The sequence below is a fragment of the Oscarella lobularis genome, chromosome 18 (genome assembly GCF_947507565.1).
Source record: "Oscarella lobularis chromosome 18, ooOscLobu1.1, whole genome shotgun sequence".
Classification (NCBI taxonomy): domain Eukaryota; kingdom Metazoa; phylum Porifera; class Homoscleromorpha; order Homosclerophorida; family Oscarellidae; genus Oscarella; species Oscarella lobularis.
The window spans coordinates 1541579-1566842 of NC_089192.1; the positions used below are offsets into that span (position 1 = coordinate 1541579).

Genomic DNA, 25264 nt, shown 5'->3' on the forward strand with positions numbered 1-25264 from the left:
GGCTAATCTGAGCGCTCAAGCACGCTATATAGGTATCTACTGATTTGCCCTGACTGATTTGGGTCCTCAAAAAAGAGGTCTTCTACGACAGTTTGATTTCGTAAGGTCCCACTAAACTCCATAAAATCAGATACCGGAAATTCGCTGCTATGCGAAAGGGGACTCAAGAGCAACAGCAAGAGAAAAAAATGGGTTCAGAAAAGTCGCGCATGCAAGCTACTGTGTAGAACTAAAAAGAAATCGTGTGTCGATATTGCCAAGCCTGTGCACTATGGCTTGCATTTCACGGCTGCATGCCGACGCTGAACGTCGTACAAAGCTTCGCCGTATCCGGAATGACGACATCTGTTCAGAGAACATTCCTGTCCCGTGCACTGAACGCGATCAAGCCAAACGATGCTCGGTCCGGCGACAAACAATTGATAGTAGACCAGTTCTGCGCCCTCTGCATACCCCAATTGATGGCAGACAACGTCACCATCATCTTTGTCCCACAACAGATAGCCCACCGAGCCCCAGACGCCTTGACGAAAGACTTCGACACGGCCTTCATGAGCACTAGGCCCATCAACAAGGCGAACAGCTAGAAAGAAAGCACCAAGTACATGACATTATCTGTGTTGGAAACTGCATACGAACATTCGAGGCACGACACGTAAAGGTTATTCGCCGAGTCTTCGCACGATTCTGTGTCCCACTCGACTCCTCTGCAATCGATTGCCTTTCTCGCACTAGAAAGGCATCCGACGTACGTCGTTTCTAAAATGGGTTTGGACGTGGATGATTGGTCGACTCCGGGAACCGAAGGACCGTAACCAGCTGCTTCACACGCTTCAGAATGATGACGTTTTCCCCAATTTCGTGCGCCGCACACGGAGCCCCAGACTTTCTGAGCGGCGTTGTACACTTGAAGGTACCCGGAAGAGCCCCCAATAGTAGATAGCCTAACACCTACCAAACCAAACAATGTAATACGTGCATAAAGCTTGACGACGATTGCCTTGCCTGGATCGCACACCACTTGGGCGTACCCGTAGTAAGGACAAAAGCCGGCTGCTGCATTAGTGAAAACGTTGACGTGACCGTGCGAGCAGTCTTGAAGAAGTTCTTCGTTTCCAGTACAGTCGAAAGTCGTCGCGAGATTCTCATTCGCCTCGTACGTCCACTCCGAATCGTTGTCCGCTTTGCCTCCGGGAAAACCAAGCTGAGCGCAAACGACTTCGGCGTCTTCTTCGTCCCAATCGTCGTCACAAACGGCGTGCCACGTGCCGTCGAGAAGAACCTCGACTCGACCTTCGAATCGATTCGGACCGGAAGCGAGACGAACACCGGTCGTTGTTCCGCGACGAACGCACGTGTCGAGTTGAGAAGCACTCAGGACATCGCTGCGAAAGCTGCACTGGACGTCAAAGTCCTGCTGAGTTTGATCTGCATCGATCGTTTCCGAGCGTCGGCGGTGGACGTGAAAAATCGATTCGGACGAGTCGTACGTGTATCCGAGGTCGGTGACTTTCAGCAAGTTGACGGGACGAATCGAGTCTGGCTTGGACAAGAGGGGTCTGTTCGTACCGGGGTAGACTGCGCTCAGATGCTGCATTGGCGTATGAAGATTGTACACTTCGCCTTCGACCGGATAATTTTCAGGGCCTTCGCCCCAACGCTGCTGCCAATCAAACCAGAGAAGATCGATGAAGCAGTGGTGCTTAGAAGAAAAAAAGCAACATTAGAAGGACTCTTTCGAAAGGTATTCTTTTCTTACGAAGTAAAAGACGGGATCGAGGGGTGACAGAGCCGTTGCCATGTTGGCTTCAATACCACCAAAGCGAAGGTGTAAGGTGTTATGACGCCTGCCGCCTCCTTCAGTTATTCGACGGAATAAAGAGTAGGGGTAAAGAAAATCGCGATCGGCATCTAATGCCGACTGGGACACTTGGGATGAGCCCGGGCGAGGCGTTATCATATTCCGCGTAATGCACTCGGAGGGATCCGCGTGCCAGACGGATTTTCTGAAGTCGCCGGTATTGACGCAAAAGCCGTCTGTCGGGTCCCCGTTCTGTTCGCCGCCGAGATGATCCCATATCTTTGACGTCTTAACGTCCTCGCTCGTCCAGTTCCAATAGGGAAGGCGTAAGGCGTCGTCGTCCTGAACAATTTGCAGGGCGCGCTCGATCATGAGAAGAAAGGCGCGATGCCACGGAAGAAATCCAGCGCCGCTAGAGAATAACTTTAATAAAGCAATTAATAACGACTAATGCGACTTTTCTTTACTTGTGAGCAGTTCCAAATCTTCGAAATGTTTCAGCATGAAGGGCTGCCATGTCGTTGATTACGCTATTATTTTTCAGCTTCTTGAAACCGTCTTTAATAGAATTCCAGTCTTCAGGTCGATTCTCTGCCAAGTCGATCAGATCGCAACGGGCTTCTAAACAAGGAAAAGACCAAATCTGTGTAACAGAGGCTGGGAAGAAAAACTCATTATACGCATACTTGGGCCAAAGTAATCAACGATGTCTTTCATATCGTCAAATCTATTCAGCACTAAGACGTGGTCCTCGCTAGTGGCGATGTTTTTTAGCTCTTTCTGACTCGATCCGGATCTGAAGTTTGTACCTCCCATAGCAAAAACGGTGGCGTCTGCTTTCAGTACTGCCGCCGAATCCTTTGGATCTTCCCTGTTCGACTGTCCGCCGCTCAAAACAAAGACTATCTTCTTGGCTCCCACTCTGGCTCCTCTACTGACGTTGTGTAGAAGCGAGTGAGCGATATCTAAGGCTACTTTAGTATCCGTAGCCCACCCACCTACATAGGGAATAGACAGAACGGCAGCTTTCAGAGTTGCTCGAGGTGTCGCCCCTATCGATTTGTCGTCAAAATCGAACTCTATTTTGCGATGATGCGCGTAGGTGATGACAGCGACGCGAACGGAAGCGTGGCATCCAACGGTCAGAGCGTGGTCAATTGTTCTGCTAACAAAATTCTTTTGTTTCACGAAATCATCGAAAGGAATGCTGCCGGAATTTTCCATTACGAGCAGGAGATCGATGTTTCTTGTGCCCTCGCTGCAATGCAGCAAAGAGATTTTGAAGAACGAAAAGAAATAAACGTTCAACTTTCTGGCGGTAACTGCAACGCTGTAGGTAATGATAATGCTTGGTTGACTAAAGCTGAAAGCAGCCGCGGCTGCTGCTGTAACAGACGCCGCAGAAGCCGTAAAAGTTGCTGCTGTTGCGATTGCTGCAGCCGCTTTGACTGTCACTGCTGCGATCACCGAAACCTTCGTTCCCGCAGCAACTGTTAAAGATGTCGCTATTATTGCTGGGCGACAGTTTCCAACAGCTACAGTTGTAGCCGATGCTGTTGCTGCAGCTTGCGCTGATGCAGACGCTTTTACTAACACAGTCGCAGCTGCCCTAGCTTCCGTCAAAGCAGACGCTGACGCCGTAGCCGCTGTTGTAACTGACGCCGCTGCCGTAGCTGAAGCCTCAGCTGCCGCCGTTGCTGCTACTATAGCTCCTACTGCCGCTTTGACCGCCGCAGTAACGACCGCTGTGCAACCTACGTAGCCGCCTGCCGCTACCACGTCCGCCGCTGCTGTTGCCGCCGCAAACGCACTTTCGGATGCCGTAGCCGACGCAAATGCTGCGGTTGAAGCTTCTGTCGCCGCTGAAGTCGCTGCTGAAGCACATGCGGCCGTGGCGGCTATTGCTAATGCTGTTGCTTCTGCTGATGCAATAGCAGACGCCGCGGCATTGGCCGATGCGGTAGCTACAGCAGTACAACCATCGTCGGAGATCCCTACCGCTGCTTTCATTACAATTGTTACCGCATTCGACACAGTAGCTCCCGTCAATGCCGTCATAGATACTAGAGCCGAAGCGCCGGCTCCCGCTGCTGCTGCTGCCGTAGCCACGGCCGTAGCCTCCGCTGCAGCATAAGCACCCGCTTCCGCTGAAGCTTTAGCCAACGCTATAGCTTTGAGTATACGTGTCACTACAACTGCGGTACCTTTACAGTAACCGTAGCCGTAGCAGTAAGTGTAGCAATATCCGTAACCGCCTCCTGCTACAGCGACAGCTTCTGCAGCCGCAGCGGCGGCTGCGACTGCTGCTGCTTCTGCCGCTTCCGCCGCTTTGGCAACTGCTTCGGCTACAGCCGTAGCCTTTGCCGCTGCAAAAGCTGCTGCGTCGGCAACGGGTGTTGCTTCTGCTATGGCCGAAGATGAAACTGAAACCGCTGCTAAAGCTTCTGCTGAACAACCACCGCTCAGTGCTATAGCTCTAGACGCTGCTGTCGCTGATGACTGAGCTTCTGCTCTTGCATCGGCCACAGCACTTGAAGCCGCGAAAGCCCTAGCACTAGCTGAACTTGCGGCTAATGCCGCTGAACGTGCTGCCGCTGCCGCTGCTGCTGCTGCTATCGCGGTAGATTTTACCTTCGCGATAGCTACTGATATTGATTTTATTGTCACTGTACAGCCACAGTGACAATTGCTGCCTGCCGCGGCCGTTACTTGCACTGCAGCCGCTGCTGCAGCTCCCGCTGCTGCAGACGCAGCAGCCGACGCAGTCGCTGTTGCCGTCGCAGTTGCCGTAGCTGCAGCCGTAGCCGTTGCCGTTGCCGTTGCCGTTACCGCGGCTGCCGCAGTCACCGTCGCCAGCGCTGTCGTAACCGCCGCACCGGTTGCTGTAGCCGTAGCTGTACAGTTGCATCCTTCGCAGCTAAAAGGTGGAGTGGGGCTTGCGGTTGAAGTTGGAGTAGGGTTTTCCGTTGAGACATCCGTTTCGCAATTGATGCCTGAACGACGGTGAGGACACTGGCAAAAGTAACGGCCTCGTTGATCACTGCACGTGCAGCCGTTCTGACAAGGCGACGAAGCGCACTCGTTGACGTCAATCTCGCAATTGATGCCCGTATGACCGGAAGGACACACGCAAACATATCTGCCTTGTTCTTGATCGATGCACGTGCCGCCGTTCCGACAAGGCGACGAAGCGCACTCGTCGACGTCAATCTCGCAATGACTGCCGTCGTAACCAAATATACATTCGCATCTGTATCGACCACGTAGATAGTTGCACGTTCCGCCGTTCTGACACGGCGACGACGCGCACTCGTTGGCGAAAGACGAAGTGCACGAAAAGGCAAACGTCCAAATTGCGACGCGCAGAGCAAAAGATTGAAGATTCATTGGCCAGCCACCGGTCACGTAGTCGAAGTGAACGTAGAAAGAGGAATGCCTTGAATTTAACAGCGACTGAGGCCACCCCTTTTACGGGATGCAATTTGTCCATGCGGGTAACTATTTCCGGGTGAAGGCACATAGCTTCACATTCGGTGGCTGCTCTATCAATTAGAAGCATATCCAAAATTGGATTGTCTAGACGACTCCGTACTGACGTTATTGGATAATATAATATGTTGACGAGCCGAAATGTCTTTCTGAATATGGGATACTTTGCTTTCAAGAAACATGATAAGTTGGCGTCAGATGTACAGGTAAACCACCAGCTGTCGAGATTCTCTTAATAAATGAACTTCGTCGTCGCCGCCGATTAATTAATATCTGCGTCTTTCCTCGTGGCTTCCTCTATTAATTAAAGGCGTCCACTGGCATAATTTATTAATTACGACTGCATCGTCTCTTCCAAATACAGACCAGACCACACTTCGCTGCCGAAAATGATCCCGTTTTAGGCAGAAGACTATTTTTTTGGCGTTACGCGTCAAATATTTCAGAGACGGAGACGCAGATTAATTGCGTGACCAGCTTCGATAGACGTGTGCACGACGCTGCGCCTAGCTGTTTGGGTTCCGCGAGCAGATGAGATTCAATGATCGCGTCTTGCGGCCTCATGCATTCAGAAAACGCCTATATTCGTCCGGCAGCCGGACGAATAGCAACTTCGTTCAGAAATTGGCTGTCGGATGTCGATTTTCGGGCGTAGAGCGGTTCTTCGCCGACTTTTTAGACTGCCCAAACGCGAGCAAGAGTCTACGAAAACAAGGAGAAAGTACTGTTGGAGGAAAAGAACATGAGCATGCGTGCTCTAGCGCGTAAGAAAAATAATTGTTAGAATTCGCCGTTTACGACTGCAGAGGATGCACGTATCGACGTTGCAAGAAGTCGCTGAAAACGAGCAAACGTCGGTGACGGGACACTTGCAGACTTAGGCCTAATCGTCGATATGCCGTCGACGATCGTCGAGTAGAGTAGCCTTCGTAGCCAGCCTAGCACTGACATCGCAGAGACCGCCGTTTCCGCACGGATTCGACGCGCATTCGTCGAACTATTCGTCGAACTATTGGTGCAGTTTCGCGGCGGCACGCCGATTTCAATCCGCGCACTCATTGACTGGTTTGAAGACCCCGTTCCCGCGGTCGCTGAAGCCGAGATCGCACTCGTCGTCGGACTCAGTTGACGTTGCGGCGATGCGTCGCGTCGTCATGTTCGCGAGAACATGAAAAAAAACAGAGTTGGCATACCTAACGAACAGATTAGCAGGTAAGCAGGATCCAGACGGCATGCTAGCAACACAGAAACGCAACAAGCACAAAAAAGAGACACGCACAGAGTGCCACAGCAGGTCGTCTCCCTTGTGGAACGTCATCAAGCTTTCTCTATAAGAGAAAATTCTTACACCTGTCACAGTGACTGTCTTTCTTACCAAGGCATAGTGCCACAATGCTACAGCCCTCTCCATAGTCACCGACTATAGAGCAGTCAAACGAGCACGTTCGACCGTTCATACTTCCCAAACCGTAGACACCGGTACCAATTTCGGTCCAGTACGAATGGATATTACAGCTGAGAAGAGTCGATCCTTCCTGGCACGTGTACGACGCCGTACCTTTGAACCTTTCCGGCTTTCGGACAACGTTGACTCGGTGTGACTTCAGTTTGGCGCACAGTAACTGAGACTAGAGAAGAAAAGCTAAAACGAATACTCCATGATTCAAAATAGGTAAACTACTGATGTCGGTATTTGCGAGCCGGATGCGAATGCTCGGCACGTGGTCCCATCCACGTACTCGATTCCGTCGACATCCGCTTGACTAGAACGACAGAACACAGGCGAGTAGCCAGCGGGACACCTAGCGTCGGAGTATGCGTCGTCTTTTCTTTCAGAAAGTGGCCCAATAACAATTTTGAGATCGTCATAGTAATCAGGCTGGCGGTCGACTAGACGAGCGGATAAGAGATGTGTCTATCATTCAACGTAGAGACTCCCTTCTAAGTTCTTACTCGCACAAATAGTCTGAAGATAGCAGCCCGGATTTCCGCGATTAATCCGAATAGCATCGCAGTCTGCGGAGCAGGTATGGCCATTGATGATGACCCCTTGGCCGGCTACCCCAGCCTGAGACCACATGGTGTAGACAGTGCAGGAAATAGGCAGGAAACCGGGAGGACATTTCGTTGTCAGATAATCTCCGTAGAAGTCTTCGACAGGATTTCGTATGAGGACTGGTCGACTCCGCTCCGTTTTCAGTTTCAAGCACAATGCTGTTGCCTAGAACAATACGTCATTCATCTATATGTATATAGACTCTATTCTTGACCTACTCTCACGGCTACGTCCGCTTCGGACGCATAGGCACGACACCAACTTTCGTCGACAACGATTCCGTCAATTTCTTGCTCGGAGGCGTCGCACCGTGCCGTCACGAATCCGTCGGGACACTCCGCCAAAGAGAACGCGTCGTCTTTGGCCTCCGACGAACGACCTATAACAACTCTGACATCTCAATCGAGTTAGAAAATCGTTCCGGAAATAAACTGAAAACAGCTATAGCAAATAAAACGAGTAGTTAATACATAAATAAATCAGTTACTACTATGTCATCATACTTAAGCATTTTGCGTAGAGAGAACATCCTTCGCCTGGCTTGCCTCCTTCGCCAATCGCTGGACAGTGGGCCGTGCACTTCTGACCCCTTACGGTTCCCAGTCCAGATACTCCTACTTTGCTCCAGTACGTGTGCACGTTGCAGGAAACGAGAGCCGTGTGGAGAGGACAGGCGATGGAGAGCCGACCCTTCTGAAGTCCTTCCTTCGGTTCTCGGATAAGAGTAAGACGCGCTTCGCTTCTGTCGTACTTCACACACTTCGCCTCCGCCTCGAAAGAAGCGCAATTACATAAGGCGTGCACACGTCGAAGGCACTCCTTACTGTCACAGCTTTATGGAGATGTGACGCGTAGGCTCTGCACGAGGCATCTTCCATCATGACCCCGTCGCATTATTGCCGGCTGCACTGACACGAAACGGTCTCGTATCCGTCTGGACATCGAACTTCAGAATTCTGATCATCGACTGAAATGACTGGACTGACCACATCGGTCAGCGCGATGCTAGTGCCAAAATGAGGCAGCGGATCGCTTACACCTGCAAAAGCATACACATAGAATTCGATCAGTCGATATGGATACTGATACGTACGCAGACATTTAACAAAAAGGCTGCAGCCTTCGTCGGGTTGACCGCCGAATCCGACGTCGCTGCAGTCGACATAGCACGTGTCGCCGTCAGCGTTTGCAAGACCGTTCGTGCCCTTCCCGTCCCACAACCAGTACGTATGAACGTTGCAACCGACGAGCGCGGACCCGCTCGGGCAAGTGTACGATAGTCGGCCTTTGCCCGGTTCCGTCTTTTTAACATATACGCTCGCAGCACCGGGTCTCAATTTCACGCACGTAGCAATAGCCTAAATAAGATAAAGTTAAATTTATTAATTAATCTATTTATAATTCAATAAAATATTTTAATTATTTTTCTACAGAACCTTGACTGCTTCGTTTGTTCCGCTGGCATGTGCCGTGCAGAAGTCTCCTCCCAACATGACTCCATCGCACTTGGTGATGTCGCATCGGCAGTTAACCAGCACATAGGAGTCGGGACAGCGGGCTTCCGATACGGCGTCGTCTCGCGCTTCGGACGGCTTCGCCTTCACGACGACGCGATGCGATACGACGGCCGTGTACGGAAACGTGAAGTCCAGTCGTTCTAATGGAAGACTCGCTTTCGGGATCGGAACCGGCGCCTAGGAATTCAATCTTACTGAAGCATTGTGCGTAGATGGCACATCCCTCTCCGTCGGCCGTCTTGGCGCAATTGGCTGAGCAGGTTCGACCGGAAATAACGCCGAGACCGTTCGTCGGAGACCGATGCCACAGCGTGTATGTATTGCATGATATGAGATCCGATCCAGCCGGACACGTCGTTGAGATCTTTCCCTTTGCCCAGCCACTTTCAGGCGCGCGTCTCGTTTGAACAAGAGCCGAATTGCCTTCAAATTTAGAACAGGTTGCCACAGCCTGTAGTACAACGTCAATTCAAAAATAAGTAAAAATAAGTATATGTTTATTAGCTAATATATAACATCCGGGTATTCTTAATGCGATTTTTTCCGGCTTACTCGGATAGCCCTATTCCAAAACGATGCAAAGGCTTTGCAGTTGGCGCCCTGTGGATGAGCGCCGTCGCATGTGTCGTCGTCGCATCGGCAATCGACCACGTTGAAGCCGGACGGGCATTCCGCGAGAGAGTACTTGTCGTCCCGAGCTTCTGACGCCGGTCCAGTCACGGAAACAGTGTGGCGAGAGAAGGAATCCCCGGAGAACTCGCCGATTTCTTCTGAAAAGAGGGCTTAGAATGGAGAAACAGTATTTTCACCACTTAGCGCACTGTAGCATGTTGTGTAGATAGCGCACGCGAAGTCCTTGTTTTGCGGCTTGCAGTCGAAGAAGCAGGCATCGACTGCCCCTGATGTCTCCCAAGCCGTAGCTCGGTCTCGAGTAGTAGGGAGTGTACATGTTGCAGATGAGAACGCGATAGTCAGACGGACAGCTGTAGGAGACGACCGGATCGGAGACCTTAATTGAACTCTTCGCGGGGAACCCGATTGACAAAGACGTCAATGCTGTTGGGCAGAAACTTTGTACAGACAGCCACCGCCTTGTAAGAGTCAGAGAGAGGGAGAGAAGGACAGAGAGAGAGATGAATGCAGGCAGCAGCATGTACACGTGTACAGACAGTACTAGATGTCTATACTATGACGACTGTACATGTCGGAATATATATATATATACATGTATATCTATCTATATCTATATCTATCTATATTTATATCTATATCTATATCTGTATGTGCATATGCATAAAAATGTCTTTCTATTCTATAGGCGGCCTACCTTCACAGGGACTTGCTTGTAGGAGCCGTAGGCGTAGCATTTCTGGAGGCTTTCAGTGAACGCGCCGTCGCACTCGGCTGTGCTGCAGCGACAGCCTGTGATGATGTATCCTTGAGGGCATTCAACTTCGGATCGAGCGTCATCCTGCGTCACTTCGTTTCCTTCGATTCTCTGGACACTCAATACTAAAAGACGGACGGGTGCTCTCGTAAGGGTCTCTCTTGTCGCACGCTGTCCGACAGTACAGTACTTTTGTCCTCTAGTCTTCCGTTTGTTGAGTAACAGGCGAGAGTGAAGAGCAACACGGTGGTGAGATGCTTCATTCTCCGGAGTCTGGACTCAACTGGAATCTACTGGTTGCCGTGGTGTTATACGGATGCCTTTATGCCGCTGGCGGAGGTGAGTAAGCTTGATGGTAATTCAAGGAGACCGCTTCCTGTTTGTGTTTCTCGCCGCACTGTTGTTTGAAACCCAACGAAGCTTCGTTCTAGGCTTTCAAAAAAGAATCGCCAGTCGAAATTTCTGGGACTATCGAACTTTACTCTGAGAAAGGTCCTTTCGCACAAGGCGCCCGGTATCAAAATCCAATTGGGAGGATTCCTGCATTGACGTGGTCATCAATCTGCATTGACGTGACGTGGTCAATTGAAGCCCGCTTTGCGGCCTGGCAACAGTCTCGAAAGTCAAGGGAGGCAGGCATATGGAGGCGCTCTTCATTGCGATCCTACTCCTTGTCACAGTCCTCGATGCAAGCACTTCGACGTCGATGACTCGCGCAGTTCTCGAAGAGATCTTCGGTTCGAGCAATGGCACGATACGCGACGACGACTATTCCGTCGTCAACGAGGCTGACGAGTGGACCTTCACCGTTGAATCCCAAACGGAGATCGCTCTCTCCGATTTCTTCAAATCGGCGGCTCCCAGTCTGGCCGACTTTCTGAAAGGTCTCGCGATGCCGAGCCTTCTTGCCTTGCCCCTAGAATTCTTTCGATACAATATGAGCTGCAGGGAACTTGAAGTCCGATCGAGCGCCGACGGAGAGTCAGAAATCGTTGACGAATTTCTCACAATGTTTGACGTTTCCGTTATTGTCAAAGTGAAAGTGAGCGACGACGACCCTACCAGTCGCTTCTATCTCATCCATTCGGCGGCGAGCGGAACGTGGAAAGTCGGAGATGTCCTTCTAACATTGGACATCACGGAAGCCGAGCGGAAGCACTTCATTTCCGGAAAAATTTCGGAGCTCTACGTGACGGAGTTTTTCCGGACTATCGGCATAGACCCGCTGCCGTCTGGAGAAAGTGGAAAGGCGCTGAGTGAACGCGGCTTTTCGACACTCAGCCTCAAATCGGTTGAAATCAAAGGACTATACGAACCAATTTCGAGAAATTTCTCTTTGTGCTTTTCCGGAACTCCTTCTATCGAGAATTGGGATACATTAGTGCTACATGTCGTCTATCACCGCTATGATAAAGGCTCTCAAACGACAGTAACAATGGCCGTCGAAGTGGAACAGTTTGGTCTCTCGGACGTCGTAGCAAAGATATCGGACTTGGACATAAGTGGAATTCCTAATCTCGGTCTCCAGTCAAACGTCGGAGTCCTGATTTCGACCGACGAAGTGAACACGAATCTCCTTCCTGACAGCATTGGGGGAATTCTCCGAGAGGCTCTACCGTTTCGCGAAGGAGTGGTCGTGATTGCTCAGCTCATGTTGTCGAAGTCCTATTCGGCTAAGTTCATAATGCAGATTACTTCGGACGGATTCACTATGCGAAGTCGGGCACCTCTCTCTGTGGGTGAAGCTGCTTCGGCATTCGGCTTCGTTACGGAGAGCATAGTCTTGCCGCCTGGAATAAAAGATATCGTGAGCCTCACCGTTGAGAGTCTTACCTACAATAAGGTGACCAAGAAGATCACGGCCAGTTTTCCGTTGAAAATGAACATTGACCTGATTCACGATTGGGTGAAGATCGACGAGGCCTATGCGAACGTCACGTTTACGACAACGTCTCCTGTTAAGAAGGAGTTCATCTATTACGGCAAATGGACGATGGGATCGGCGACGTTCGATGTGGAGGTCAAGCCCCTTCCAGGCGGCTACGGACTGAGCGGAAGCGGCAAAGCCATGACGATGCAAGACCTCCTCTCCGAGAACCAATGCAACTTTCTCCCCGGGGGAATATCGCTTGGAGTCCTCGATTCCCTCCGCATCGTCAATCCCTCGCTATCCGTTGTAACCGAGGAGAGATCGATCGACCTGTGGGGAGACGCTTACGTCGGCGATTGGGTCGATGTGTCCATTGATGTCGTCTGCGAGAGCGGCACATCCGGATTGCGAGCCGCTCTCGGTCTTTACGTATCCAACAAGAAATTCTCTACGGTGCTCGGGGCGATCGTGGGCCGATCGCTCGTCTTTTTGGATCTTTTGGGCGGCGTCGACGTTGCTGTCGCCGTGTCGTCGGCCGATTTCGAGGGACGCACGTTCAAGGGAGCAAAGCTGAAGCAGCTCAGTTACATCAAGAAAGGAGTCACCGTGGCGGCACTCGTCAAAATTCCCGAAAACACGGACGATCCTCTTCTCAAGTTAATCCGATCGGGTTTGGGTGACGACTTCAATTTTCAGATTCGAGCGAGAATGACGGGCGCTCGCGACATGTACGTCTACGCCGGTCTCGCCAACATGCAATTGGGCAGTGCAATCACGCTCCAGACTCTCGGTCTCGAGTACGAGTTGAAAGGCAAAGAAACGGCAATCTATCTCTGGGCCGAACTCTTACTCAAGAATCCCGAACTTCTCTTTGTCGCCGTTATAAAGAAATCGAGCAAAAACGAAGTTGAAGTGCTCGCGCAGATGGTCGGCGTGTGGGAGCGGGCTTTCGGCATCGATTGGCTGTCGTTCGGCAACATACACTTTTTCATCAAATTCATTCCGGGATCCGCGCCGACTGGATTCGAACTCGGTGGCGAGATTCACATCGGCGAGCCGGGCTCAGAGGAACAAATCAAAGGAGCGGCCTACTGCGGCCTGGACACGACCGATCCGGAGAACAATTACTTTTACGCGCGCGTCAACAAGCTGACTCTCCAAGGAATCGTCGACGTGCTCGGTATCGATCTTGAACTGCCGGAATTCCTCGGGAAGACGGGCTTTCCCGAGGGTCTTCTCGTGTCGCACGCTCCTAAAGAGAAAGCCGTCGCAGGAATGACGATTCCGAAGGGTACGCGAATCAAGGGAACTCTTGATATATTTGGGCTGCGCGTCAAAGGCGATATCCAACTGTCTCCGACGCTGGTGATGATCGATCTGGAAATGTCGCCGATCGAACTCGCCGGCGGTCTCATCAAAGTCTACGCATCCGAGTACGATCGTTCGAGAGGTCCGCGACTCCGAGCCGACGCTCAGTGCCGTTCCACCGCGCGCCTACGTCCGCGCCCGAGCCTACGCTCAGATTCTCGGCTTTCTTGAGAAAGAGGCTTACGTTCAGATGGACGAGGATCAGTATCTTTTCGTTATGCGCGGATATTTGGGTCCGTTCGAGTCGAATTTGAAAGTTCAAGCTCTCAATCCGACGTCCGTGTCCGACGCTTCCTTTCGCGTTTACGGCTCTTATTCGACGGAGTGGTTGAGTCGGATTGGCGAAGTGGCGGCCAAGAAAATCGAAGATTTAGGCCGATCCGCCGAACGAGGCATTATCGACGCTCAGGAGGCGCTTCGGCGAGCCGAAGGCAAACTTAATGATGCCCAGAGAGAAATGGATAAAATTATGCACAAGATTGACAATATCTGTACAATTCATCACTGCGGAACCGGTAAGAGCAAATCGATTTTAATCTTCTTTTTCTTTAATTTTGTTCCTAGTTACCATCAAGTGTCCTCGTTTCGAGTGTTGCTGGCACGTTTGGGGAGGGTGCGGAGCGTACGGCTTGTGCGGGTTTTACGATTGCGATATTACTGATCCGGCTTGTATTCTGAGAAATGCCGGGTGCACAGCTTTGAGAGAAACTTTAAAGTCCCCTTTCCGACTTGCTAAGGAAAGTTAGAAGGAGCGAAATATGCACTTAGGGCTGCTGTCCACGTACTCGAAGCGGCGAAGCAGATCACGAAGATCGGCATTAGAGCTCTGTCGTGGCTTTCGCGAAACGCCCTTACCGGACTTATTAATTTGAAATTGCTGACGTTTGATGTGGAAATCGGTCGGGTGAAAGACGTCCAATTTGATTTCCAAGTTATCGTCTCTTTTCTTCGCATGGACCCTATTGGATTTAGAATTTCGGCGAATGTTCGAGATCTGTCGGACCTTATAAAAAGTCTCTTTGAGAAGGCAAAGTCGTATCTCGTGGATAACGTAAAATCGTTCTTCTGGAAAGTCGGCGGTCTTTTCAGGAAAAGAAGTGTCATTATTAATGAAATCGAATACTACAAGAAAAGATCCGCGGAAGAGGCTGTGCAGCCTATCTTCGAAGAGGAAGAGAAGCAAGTTGAACCCGATTTCACAAATGCAACCGTGGCCCTAGAGAACCAAATAGAGGACGAATCCGCGTCCATTGGCCAAACCGACGAAGGAGGTGTTGACACAAGCCAGGCTCCAGGCATCGACGGACTTCCTGGTAAATATTTTCTAGTGGCTTTTAGCTTGTTCTCATTGTTTTGAATTTCAGATGACGACGAAGGAATATGCAAAAGATTCAAGAATTTTTTCGCGTTTTTATACGCGATATTGCCGACAGTTTAGAGACCTTCTACCATAGTATGGGCCAAAGAGTGAAGATACTGCACAATAAGCTGCCTATTTTTCGTCAGTGCACTGATTTTTTGAAGCAGCAGGAGAACGTTACTGCTGACGAAGAAACTGAGAACCTAGGCAAAGAAGTTGAGGAGAATGCTCGGCAGGTAGCTAAGCTGCAGGAAGAATTGAAAAATATGAAAAAGAAGCTGAACGAAGACAAAGACGGAATGCCAACAGAGGAAGACGAGTCGTCGTCACAAGATGATGGCGTCTTAACTATGGAAAATATTGAAGAAAAGAAAAAAGCAGACGAACGAGTTAGAAATGGTACGCGTGTACTTAATTTTCAAAAAAGGTACGCAAAATTATTGTACTTTTCCACTCACAGATACTCTTCGCCGAAAGGAAAAGGAAAGAGAATTTTTTGCCAGAGTAATAATTGATACGTGAAGTAGGTGGGCTATCTATTGGCTTTTGAATCCTCTTATTAGAGACCAAGGAAGTTGTAGATGCTGCAGCTTCGCGACTTCAACAGGATAACTTGAAGGAAGTCAATGTTGTTCTGAAACAAATTGACAGATTGTGTGTAAATGCTTATGGGAAGGATTTCTCGACCATTCTGGATCAGCAGTGCGGCTATTTTCTTGAGAAGTACGAGAATTATTCCAGACATCATAAAGAAAATGCGCAAAAGGTGAAAGTCCTAATTGAAGATATGTGTGAGGTATGCAGTTCTATGAAAGTGATGGAGTTTGTGCTATCGATCTTTTAGAGACTGGGTTACAAGAAGGACAGAGAGGAATTTGCAAAGAAGAAAGTGCTGGACCTTCAGGAGACTTTCGTGGGTGTACACAAAGATCTGGAAAGTTCCTGGATTTTTCGTCCCACTTGAGTCAATCGTGGACAATTGTGAGCTGCAGTCGAGACGGTGGTAACTGTTTTTCTTGGTCTGCCATGTTTGTGTTAATTGTCTGCTGAGCACTTCTTCTATTTTGATGTTTTACAGTAACTGCGCTATTGATGAAGAGACTTTCTTCAACACAGAAAAGAAAACTACAATCAGCTTTGTGGGCAAAGGTACGTGCGGGGAGAAAAGCATATGATAATGTCACGTGATAAATTCGGATTCTGAACGTGATCAAAGCTATGAGGGCTGCTCTTTCCTGATCAATCAAATCAATAGGTATTAGTTATTAGCTTATTGCTTGATTTAGATCATTTTTGGCTGTTTGGTGGTTGATAAGTAGAAATTTATATCTTGCAACCAAGGTGATGCTCATATTTAGGTGCATGCGCACGTGCTGTTCTGCAGAGTTTTTCTCTTTCTTCTTTGCTCTCCTTCGAGCATGGTCACACCTGGTCACATGACTTCAATCGCTTTTGAACTACGCATGCGTGAAAGAAGTTTTCGACGGATTCCTCCACAGTACAGTGCGCCACGCTACGCTACATGCAATCGTTGCACGATCCATATAGCTGAACAGCTTTTTAGATCTACCTGCGGCACCGGAATGCACAAAGAGCCTCGTCTAAGTGGCTCCACTCGCTTCTCTTTGTGGGTAATTTTTCTTTGGCTTGCTAAAAGGCTTGGGTTTGGTGCAGTAAAGCAAGAGCAACTAAATTTGGTAATAGTTCCAAGCTGAGCTTGCCAGTGGCGGATCTAGAAATTTTCCAAAGGAGGGGTTGTAATTTGGAGGGGCAAAGCCCCGGCCGCTCTTGAATGTGGGCGTGGCCGTAAAAAATTTTATGTTTCCTCCATGCGAAAAACTTTCAAAATATAGTCAGTTTTACCTATCATTTAGTTCTTTTCATGAATTATTTCACTAAAAATACTGCCTCTAAATATTTCAAAGGGGGTTGCAACCCCCCTCCCCTTAGATCCGCCAGTGCGGCTGCGCAGATTCTTCTTACAAGCCTTATAGGGACCTAAGGCTATACTTGTCCTAAGGGGCCGCGGAGCCATCAATGCGCACAGGGAACAGGAAGGATTTGTTTGTTTTTTGCCTGTAATTTAATCTCGGACGGTTGTATTCATATCCGGACAAAGGCTTTTCCTCGTCAACCGTACAGTTTGAGTGCAAAAGCTGCATATCAATCGAAAGCTCTAACTTTGCTCTATCTAATACCGTTAATTAAGCGTTTGCCGATCCGATCAACGGTCAACCGGATTCTCCTCAACGAAACATGTAAGTTGAATTGCCTAATGATGGTAACGTCTATATAAGTACGAGACAAACAAAATTGACCCTTTTAGAGGGATTTTTTGGTGAAAAATCTACGGTGCGTGAAACCGTACTTTGTGTTCACAATTGTAGCCACTCGAGTTTTTTCTGTCGTCTGAACCCTGTCTGAACCCTACAAATTATTTTGACAACGTTTTCTTACCTCCTCCGCCCTTTTTTAGCAGTCTTAAAAATTATTTTTCAAAATTTAAAACTACAAGAAACTGTTCAAGCGACCGTGAATCGTTGTTAGAAAATGCTAACGGCCTAAATCGGGGCTCCGCGATCTAGGAAAATGGGCTATATATACAAGAACACTAACAACGGTTGCCTGTACAAAAACCCGACTATTTTAGCCACTTTTGCTTGATCGCTTTTTTAAACGTTGTTATCACAGGGGCGTAGCGTCAATTTTTCGTATGACCCGGCTTAAAGAGAAAGTACTTCAGGCGCGAAAAATTTTTCGACCACGCCCACTTGTGCAATTAGGTTTCATCAATGTTTATCGTAAATACTTAGAGAATGAAGAATCATTAAATACGTTCACTTTGTTCAATGCACGTGCTCTTTCTGTTGTATCATTAGAAAACTTTATTATACTCAAATCGACCAAACTGTCGGAGTCGGACTTTTATGTCGAACTTCGGACATACCGTAGCTATGTCCAGGAAGCCCAACTTTCTGGTTTTACTATGATCGTGCACGTGTACAATGCCCTTTCTAACTGATTTTATTTTTGCTCGGTTTATCTATCTAAAAATATTTTTCATTTTGGAAAACATTGGGCCGGTGGCGACGCCCCTGCATCAGGCTATTCAACTACGTATGTGTCGTTGAGGAGAACCCGGTTTAGAGGGTGTCCGACTTTGGATTCGGTAGTGGCTATTTTTAGGCTCGATTTTCTCCGCGACCGTCGATCGGATTGGCAAACGCTAAACGGCATTAGAGCAACGTTAGAGCTTTCGATTGATATGCGGATTTTGCACTCAAACTGTTCGGTTGACGAGAAAAAGCCTTTGTCCGGATATGAATACAACCGTCCGAGATTAAATTACAGGCAAAAAACAATTAAACCCTTCCTAGCTGTTCCCTGGTGCGCCTCGATGGCTCCGCGGCTTTATAGTGGCAAGAGTACTTATCATCTCAGCTTTCAGAAAAACCAAACTTGGCCGGCTCTGTGAAGCAGAGAACGCGTAAAAGTGATCTAGCTCTACGCCTAACGCACGCGCGCGTTCACGTCTTCCGTCTTCGACTCAAGTTCGCCTGCATTTCCACTAATTCCAGCCTTCGCGAACACGTACTGCATGCGCTGTCAATGCTTACATTGTGAGCGTGGACCCGTTCTGACGTAGACGGCACGAAGACGGTTGCCTATATAGCGCGCCATTGTTTCAGCGGACCTTTCGCTTGTCATGCTCGCTCACCGAAGAGGAAAAACCTCTTTGCGACGTTTTGTCAAACAGCATGCTGTAGGAGGCGGCTGCAACTCTGCTTACTAACTGTATCTCGATCCCAATTAGGGGCCCTATCTAGTTGGTGCGCGAATAAAGAGCATTCCACTTCGATTCATTCGACAAAGCGAAGTTGCTCTAGATGGAATTTTAGAAGTACGTGAACCTTTCTGTCTACACGGTCGGCATTGAAAATTAAAATAAGTGTTCAGTGTTTTTATGCAATCTCGAAGACGCTCGACGACAGCTGAAAATGTAATAAATCAAGTCTCTCATTTAGGAATAAACGGGAAAGTACAAAGAGATGTCGCGTATGCTCCGCGACTGGAGATAACGTCGTAATTTGATACTAGTAAGTTGACAGACGCGCGCGTTTCCCAAACAGATACGCCTCCTATATTGATACTCCGTTTTGGATGGAAGAACTAGAACGCTTTGAGAATTTCGAAGCTGCAATATTAGACCTGCTTCCTCCGGAGAACCTCAAGTCGGTTCTTGACGGTCTAAAGTCCTCGGTTAGTGGCGAGCGTGCACTACTTCGCAAAGATGCGAAGTCTGCGATTGAGAACAGCAGCTTTTGCAAGACTCTCGCGACCGTCAACAAGCGACTGAAAACAATCAAGTCTAGATTGAAACGTAATCATTTGGTCGAAATGTCGTGGATCGAGGCTTTGCAGAAGAATCTAAAGGACCTTCAAAACATCGCTTTTCGACACAGTACTAGTACAGAAAAGGGCATTACGGTCACCTCGCTTATTAAGAACACAGCCGCTCGCGACTTTTGAACTACATCGTTTGGAGAGGTTATTTTTCCGCATTCCAACGAGAGGCGTTGCGAAGGTCGATCTGTTCTTTCAGGATGTCGAGGTGGAGTGGGATAAGTGGATTTCAAAGTATGCGTCTTCATTCGGCACGAAAGCATTTAATACAGCCGAGGAGGGCATTCTAAAGGGATGCATTGGTACGACGCCATTTGATAATGAGTGCATATTGAAAATCGATTTTGCGTAGGACATGCCGGTGGGCGGTTCGTGTTTGCAGGGCGGATGAACGACGCCTGCAAAGCGTTCGCGTTTCCGTTTCGAGGCGTGAAAAGCTGCCGAGAGATGGGATGCTCGTGCATGAAATTTCAAAGAAAATTGTTTCGTAACAAGAAAGGAGCCGACGACGCTTCGCCATGCAATGATTGTGGACACGACGAGAAAAGGCATTTTAAAGTGGAAAAGTGCGCTCTGGATTTTTTGCTTGTCGTCAAGTTTCTTTCTGCATTGAGCAGCGCACGCGTTCTCGTACAGGAAGTGTGGCGAAGACGGCCCACATGATTAAGCGGGGTGGCGCATTTACAAATACCCACCTTCAGGTTAGACACCGTCACACGTTATATTCTGTGGGGCGAGGAGGAGGATCGAGATTGATTGGGTAATTGGTAGAGCACAGCTACGAATTAATGTCACAAGTACTGTAGTTAACTGAATTAGGCAAATGATACACAAACTTTACCTCCGATTAGAAAAGGCGTTAGAGTCTTAAAGCCTGTGCAGGAGGAATTAATTCCGAATGCAAATAGATCGGTTTCTGTTTCAGCAACCTAACCTAAAATGCGCTCCTTTCACCAGCTGGATTATCTCTTTTGTAGAAAGTCATTTTGAGTAGTGACTCAGCAGCAGTCAAAACCACATTGAAAGATGTCGCCGACATAAACGAAACTAATAAAGATGGCGAGACAGCCTTGCACGTCGCTGCCGGATACTGCGACGATGCGGAGATCCTCTGCTTGTTGCTCAGAGAAGGTGCTTCCTGGAACGCCATGGACAAAGTATACGCGGCTAGACTTTTGAAAGAGTATAGTCTTATAATTTTTATAGAATGGTTGCGCTCCTGTTCACATAGCTGCTAGACGAGGCCAGCTCTCTATTGTGAAGGCTCTGGTCGAGTGGGACAAAGCGAACGCAGAACTGCCGTCTGGTGAGAAAAGTGAGAAGAAACTCCCGTTGCACTTTGCCTGCGAGGAGGATAGAGTCGACATAATCAAGTACCTCACAAATGAAGCAAAAGGTAAAGGTCGTTTTTATTCACATTGCCAACATACATGCATAATCGGAAATGACAACTTCTTCACTGTGTATAGCCGACATCAACGGTACAAGTGAAGAAGGAGAAATTGCCTATTTACCGGCGCCTTGTACGACAGTTCAAAATCTGTCGAAAAGGCAATAGAAATGGGCGCCGATCCAACTATGCGTAATGAGGAAGACGAAGCTCCTATGGACGTAAGATTTATTTGACAAAACAAATTTAATCTTATTATGTTCGGTAGGTTTCTGCGAGGCATGCATCTATTAACACAATGCTCGTAATCGCTCGTCGGAATCCCGACACCGTGACAGCAGAAGACGATGAAGGAAACGAACCTTTGAGTCGTTGCAGAGACGGCACTTCGGTTAAACTTCTCGCCGACTTCGGTGCCGCTGTCGATCATCGAAACCGTGAGGGTAAAACCGCACTGCACGTATCTTCCGCGGATCCATCTCTTGCTGAAGTGACCAAGGAGCTTCTCGATTGAGAAGCCAATCCGAACATTGCCGATGAGGATGGCTGCACGCCTCTTCATGTTGCTGCTCGCATGGAGAATGAGCTAGCGATTGATCTACTTTGCGCTAGGAACGCCGACGTCAGCGCCGAAGATAAAGAAGGAAACACTCCCCTGCTCGTTGCTCTTGACAAAGAGTTTAGAAATATAGCCGAGAAACTTGTAGACAGCGGTGCAGCTGTGACAGGGTCTAACAGAGATGGGTTGGTAAGGTGGAGTGCTCATAGCTTTGAAGTCGTCTTCTCATCATCGGGCTCTTTTCTTTTAGACTCCATTGCATCTTTCCTGTAGAAACGGATATAACCGCTTGACAAAAAAGTTGATTGAACTCGGTGCTATAGTAGAAGTGAACGAAAAAAATCGCGAAGGAAAAACCCCGCTGCATTTTGCTCTCATGTCGGATGTATCCCTTGCAAAAGATTTGTTGGATTTCGGTATTTTTAATAGATTTATCGCTTGTTAAAATAATAAGACCTACGCTCTGCTTAGGCGCAAATATGTACGTAAGGGACAGTAAAGGCGACACGCCTCTAGGGCTCTCTGTTCGGAATGAAACCCCTTTGAAGAAGTTGACCCGAGAAGAATTTGAAGTTCTTGATTTTACAGAAACGTCAAAGGACGATTTGATGACTCTTCCAGGCAATTCATTTTATCTTTTGTTATTGATTTGAAAGTGTTTTTTGCGACAGGCCCAACTTGTCCGCAAAAGAGTTTCGCAGATGGGCCCGGACTAGCGGATGGTGGCCACGTCAACTGTCGTTATACTTTCACTCTATTCGCATGCGACGAGAAAGGCCGGTTAAGATCAGTGGGAGGAGATGCCGTGAGAATCATTGCTAAAGAGTCATCTTTGGTACCATGTATTTTGTGTCGTTTCTAATTAATTTGATTCTTACCGAGTTTTACTTTTTTCTAGACTAGATATGAAGCTCACGTTTCAGACAAAACTGCAAGCAGCTGTTTGGAAGTTTGCGACGTGGCCAATGGAACATACCCTGTTGTCTATGACTTCTCAATCGGAGGTCGCTACGAGTTGCACATTATGATTGACGACGAACCAATCATGGGATCGCCTTACGTTGTCAGTCTACTGGGATCAGTAGCACCGCTTCCGCCCGCTATTGAGTAATTTCTTTACTAAGGCGCTAAAAACAGCTTAACAGTTATTTGAAAATTAGTACTGCGTCCTACTCTCCGAGCGAATATACTGATGAAGAAGTCCGCTTCGCGTCAAATGAAGGGATTGGGGAAGTGGATTTGGCTATAGTCTGTGACACGACGTCTAGCATGAGTGAGCTGTATCAATTAATTAAGTCTAGTAATATATGCGTAAAGCAACTGGCTTTTATTGGAATTGGCAGGTGGAGAAATAGAGAAAGCGCGACTTCTAATAAAAGAACTGATTAAAGCTGTAAAGGACGAAAAGCTCTGTACTGATTTGCGAATCGCTATTATTGCTTATCGCGACCATCCTCCAGAGGTAAATAGATTGGCATTTTATATTGGTGAGATGTCTAGACTTCGATTCAGGAGTCAACCTATGTCACCAAAGTCTGGAAACTCAACGACGATGAAAATGCTGTTATACTGGCAATTGATAGTCTTTCTGCTAAGGGCAAGTTTTCTTTAGTGTTGAGTACTAAGTATCAAATGATAGCGAACGGGCTTCTTTAGGAGGCGGCGATCCTCCTGAAGCTGATGCTCTGTTCGAAGTGTCTCGTCTCAATTGGGACGAGGCTAATCGACCGCACGCTGCTCGCCTTGCTGTCTTGATAGGCGATGCCCCACCGCATGGCATAGCAGGAGCGATTTATACCGATGCATTTCCTGATGGTAGAGCACGAAAGTGGGTCCTACGCGCCGGCGCATGCAAAGGAATTCTTTTCAGGTTGCCCAGAAGGCCACGATTGGTCGGTTTTGGCTGAAACGTGTCGCTCGAAGAACATCTCTGTTTTCACGGTGGCCTGCCGTAATAACGTGTTTACGCAGAAAGCATTTAGTTCCATCGCCGCATCATCTGGCGGACAGTGTACTAAAATTGAGGTATTATCATTTTGCCTCGTCTCTACACTTATTTAATCAAACACGCAGCTATAGCCTTATAAATCATGTAGCAGCGCTGGATAAGATTAGAAGTTGATATCAATTAGCAGTTAGAGTCAGAACGAACTTTAATCGTGGTGTTAACGTAGAATGAATTTCAACCCTGCTGGTGCCTAAGAGCGTTGAGGTTGTAGTATAGCTCTTTGATGACATGTACTCGGTTATTGAATGAAAGATATTTATTTGTACAGCAGGAGGTTCCACTACTAAAAAATTAACCAAATCAATGATGTGCTTTTTCTTTCAGAACAGCAATCAAATAATAGACTTGATCAAAATGCACGTGCAGCTTCTTCTGGACAGACGTCTCGCTTACTGCAAGATCTCAGATACCATTATTCGATTGCCTCTAACCGGCACGACGGAGGAAAGAAAAACGAAAGTGGCACACGACATGGCGAACAAACGAATAGCGGTACGAAAGCCGGTTTTGGTAGGACATTATTCGCGATATCTTTATCAGGTTCGTTCGTTGAAGACCTCCGGAGGGAAAGCTTCTCTCAAGAGTCACAGCCTAACGGCAGAAGATGTGGAGATCGCTATCAAAACTTTTAAGATATTGGATCGTCTAGCAGGCACTGTTCGGGATCGCGCCCTTACTGATTGGCTGGGCAAGCAGCTTTATGCTTTGAAGAAAATCACAGATGAAGCGACTTGAAATGATTCTCATCGAAAGCCTGCTGTTGGAAAAACCCTTTAGCGCAAGAAATCCGGTCCTTAATCGAAATTTAGATGGTACTCGTTATAGTAGTGTGTATGTCACAGATCCGTTTCACCGTTTCATCTTTTTTTTGTAAAGTTACAATCTGCTTACAGTTTCCGCCTTAATTAAATCTTCGCGAGAGTATTCAAACCCTTACCATACATGAACTAACGTCTTCGAAGTGAAGAGGCCCATTTACACGCAGTGTTGCTGATCATAGATATAGTATATCTATGATCACCAACACTGCGTGTAAATGGGCCTCATAATAGCTTGATAGAAATGGCTCACGTCTTATAATGAAATTTAGAGCAAAGCGTCTCAGCATGAGTCTTGCTTATCGCTTCTCTTGTTTAGCAAAACTACGGCTCTTACCTCAATCGCTTTCCCTTTTCCAACGGGTCCCAAACCTTCCCCAGATTTTGCCTTAATTCCTACGCAGTCCTCACCAATATCCAAAATTTTTGCAACTCGGCTTCTGATAGCATTTTTCCACTCTTTCAGTTTCGGTTTTTCTGCTATAACTACGGTGTCGACATTTCGCACTATGAACCCCTTGAGAGTTGCACGGCGAAGAGCTTCTTTGACGAAAACCGTCGAAGAAATGTCCTTCCACTCGTCGTCTGACGGAGAAAATAGATCTCCAATGTCCGGTTCGGCTATCGCTCCGAGTATAGCATCCGTAATAGCGTGAAGAAGAGCGTCAGCATCGCTGTGACCCACTAGGCCGACACTAGACTCAATATTAACACCACCCAACGTCAGTTTCCTGCCCGATTCGAGACGGTGGACGTCGTAACCGAGACCGATCCGACATTCGCATGGCGAAGCCATCACTTTACCGCACGCTAAGTCTCCGTCGATAAAGCATCCGATCGCGTACTGCGGAACAGCATGGGTTAGGGTTAGGTCTACGGTGGAATCGTCTCTTCCGCTGGAAGCTCTAATGAGTGAAAGAAGCTTATACACTGCTTTCAGGCCGCCAAGCCACTTTTAATCCGCTGCTTAGGCATTGCAATGCACTGCAGATATTGAGGCTAAGGGCAATGAAGGTTCTGCCACTCTGGTCGGTCTGGTTTAGGCGCTAACTAAGGAATGGAACTACAGGGCAGCTACGTGAGGGCTGGTGTAGCAGTAGGGGGTGGGGGGCAGTAGCTAATTAGGTAGAGGTAGCAAGACATGTGATTAGTAGTTAGGATAATTGGAACAGTCGTGTTAGAGTCGTTCAGTGGAACGCGTGTATCTGTGTGCAAGGCCTGAATAAAAGGAGGAATC

The 25264-nt window shown here is 48.2% G+C and overlaps 5 protein-coding genes across 9 annotated transcripts; 3 read left to right on the forward strand and 2 right to left on the reverse strand.

Moving 5' to 3' along the window:
* Positions 1-124: 124 nt before the first annotated feature.
* On the reverse strand, positions 125-8111 carry LOC136197839 (uncharacterized). The gene is made up of 11 exons (XM_065987675.1): positions 7850-8111; positions 7565-7787; positions 7244-7511; positions 6972-7180; positions 6666-6918; positions 2488-6618; positions 2269-2422; positions 1760-2213; positions 1006-1702; positions 640-951; positions 125-583 (listed from the first exon to the last, which is right to left on the reverse strand). The coding sequence occupies exons 6-11, from the start codon at positions 5186-5188 to the stop codon at positions 270-272; spliced, it is 4632 nt and encodes a 1543-aa protein (XP_065843747.1). The 5' UTR covers positions 5189-6618; positions 6666-6918; positions 6972-7180; positions 7244-7511; positions 7565-7787; positions 7850-8111; the 3' UTR covers positions 125-269.
* Positions 8112-9731: 1620 nt separating this feature from the next.
* Positions 9732-15823, forward strand: LOC136197849 (uncharacterized). The gene is made up of 9 exons (XM_065987705.1): positions 9732-9957; positions 10182-10398; positions 10454-10589; positions 10682-14003; positions 14053-14801; positions 14853-15247; positions 15309-15352; positions 15412-15644; positions 15693-15823. Exon 4 carries the CDS (start codon positions 10891-10893, stop codon positions 13657-13659), a length of 2769 nt encoding a protein of 922 aa, XP_065843777.1. The 5' UTR covers positions 9732-9957; positions 10182-10398; positions 10454-10589; positions 10682-10890; the 3' UTR covers positions 13660-14003; positions 14053-14801; positions 14853-15247; positions 15309-15352; positions 15412-15644; positions 15693-15823.
* A 4020-nt stretch (positions 15824-19843) lies between these two features.
* LOC136197869 (cyclin-dependent kinase 4 inhibitor C-like) lies at positions 19844-21049 on the forward strand. The gene is made up of 5 exons (XM_065987732.1): positions 19844-19953; positions 20230-20409; positions 20459-20648; positions 20722-20863; positions 20911-21049. The coding sequence occupies exons 1-4, from the start codon at positions 19912-19914 to the stop codon at positions 20808-20810; spliced, it is 501 nt and encodes a 166-aa protein (XP_065843804.1). The 5' UTR covers positions 19844-19911; the 3' UTR covers positions 20811-20863; positions 20911-21049.
* A 48-nt stretch (positions 21050-21097) lies between these two features.
* Positions 21098-24133, forward strand: LOC136197854 (uncharacterized). Of its 5 annotated transcripts, none has more exons than XM_065987712.1 (12): positions 21098-21390; positions 21452-21617; positions 21673-21822; positions 21873-22036; positions 22100-22308; positions 22362-22474; positions 22545-22663; positions 22714-22798; positions 22858-23016; positions 23072-23226; positions 23534-23701; positions 23750-24133. In XM_065987712.1, exons 1-12 carry the CDS (start codon positions 21217-21219, stop codon positions 23942-23944), a joined length of 1857 nt encoding a protein of 618 aa, XP_065843784.1. In that variant the 5' UTR covers positions 21098-21216; the 3' UTR covers positions 23945-24133. The 5 variants fall into 5 exon arrangements, with proteins under 5 accessions (XP_065843784.1, XP_065843786.1, XP_065843783.1 ...); XM_065987714.1 differs by having other exon boundaries at positions 23539-23701; XM_065987711.1 differs by having other exon boundaries at positions 23534-24133.
* A 129-nt stretch (positions 24134-24262) lies between these two features.
* LOC136198154 (2-C-methyl-D-erythritol 2,4-cyclodiphosphate synthase-like) lies at positions 24263-24823 on the reverse strand. The gene has a single exon (XM_065988065.1). The coding sequence runs from the start codon at positions 24821-24823 to the stop codon at positions 24311-24313; it is 513 nt and encodes a 170-aa protein (XP_065844137.1). The 3' UTR covers positions 24263-24310.
* Positions 24824-25264: the final 441 nt, after the last annotated feature.

What these genes read in the sequence shown, in the direction of transcription:
- LOC136197849 (XM_065987705.1), top strand. Translation starts at nt 10,891, where the DNA reads ATGGAGGCGCTCTTCATTGCGATCCTACTCCTTGTCACAGTCCTCGAT.
- LOC136197854 (XM_065987711.1), top strand. Translation starts at nt 21,217, where the DNA reads ATGGAGAATGAGCTAGCGATTGATCTACTTTGCGCTAGGAACGCCGAC. An exon ending in CCGCTTCCGCCCGCTATTGA is followed by an intron (nt 22,309 to 22,361) that starts GTAATTTCTTTA and finishes TTTGAAAATTAG; the next exon opens with TACTGCGTCCTACTCTCCGA. An exon ending in TGACACGACGTCTAGCATGA is followed by an intron (nt 22,475 to 22,544) that starts GTGAGCTGTATC and finishes TGGAATTGGCAG; the next exon opens with GTGGAGAAATAGAGAAAGCG.
- LOC136197869 (XM_065987732.1), top strand. Translation starts at nt 19,912, where the DNA reads ATGATTAAGCGGGGTGGCGCATTTACAAATACCCACCTTCAG. An exon ending in TTACAAATACCCACCTTCAG is followed by an intron (nt 19,954 to 20,229) that starts GTTAGACACCGT and finishes TCTCTTTTGTAG; the next exon opens with AAAGTCATTTTGAGTAGTGA. An exon ending in CCTCACAAATGAAGCAAAAG is followed by an intron (nt 20,649 to 20,721) that starts GTAAAGGTCGTT and finishes CACTGTGTATAG; the next exon opens with CCGACATCAACGGTACAAGT.
- LOC136198154 (XM_065988065.1), bottom strand. Translation starts at nt 24,823, where the DNA reads ATGGCTTCGCCATGCGAATGTCGGATCGGTCTCGGTTACGACGTCCAC.
- LOC136197839 (XM_065987675.1), bottom strand. Translation starts at nt 5,188, where the DNA reads ATGAATCTTCAATCTTTTGCTCTGCGCGTCGCAATTTGGACGTTTGCC. An exon ending in CGTTGATTACTTTGGCCCAA is followed by an intron (nt 2,423 to 2,487) that starts GTATGCGTATAA and finishes TTCCTTGTTTAG; the next exon opens with AAGCCCGTTGCGATCTGATC. An exon ending in CCAAGTGGTGTGCGATCCAG is followed by an intron (nt 952 to 1,005) that starts GCAAGGCAATCG and finishes TTGGTTTGGTAG; the next exon opens with GTGTTAGGCTATCTACTATT.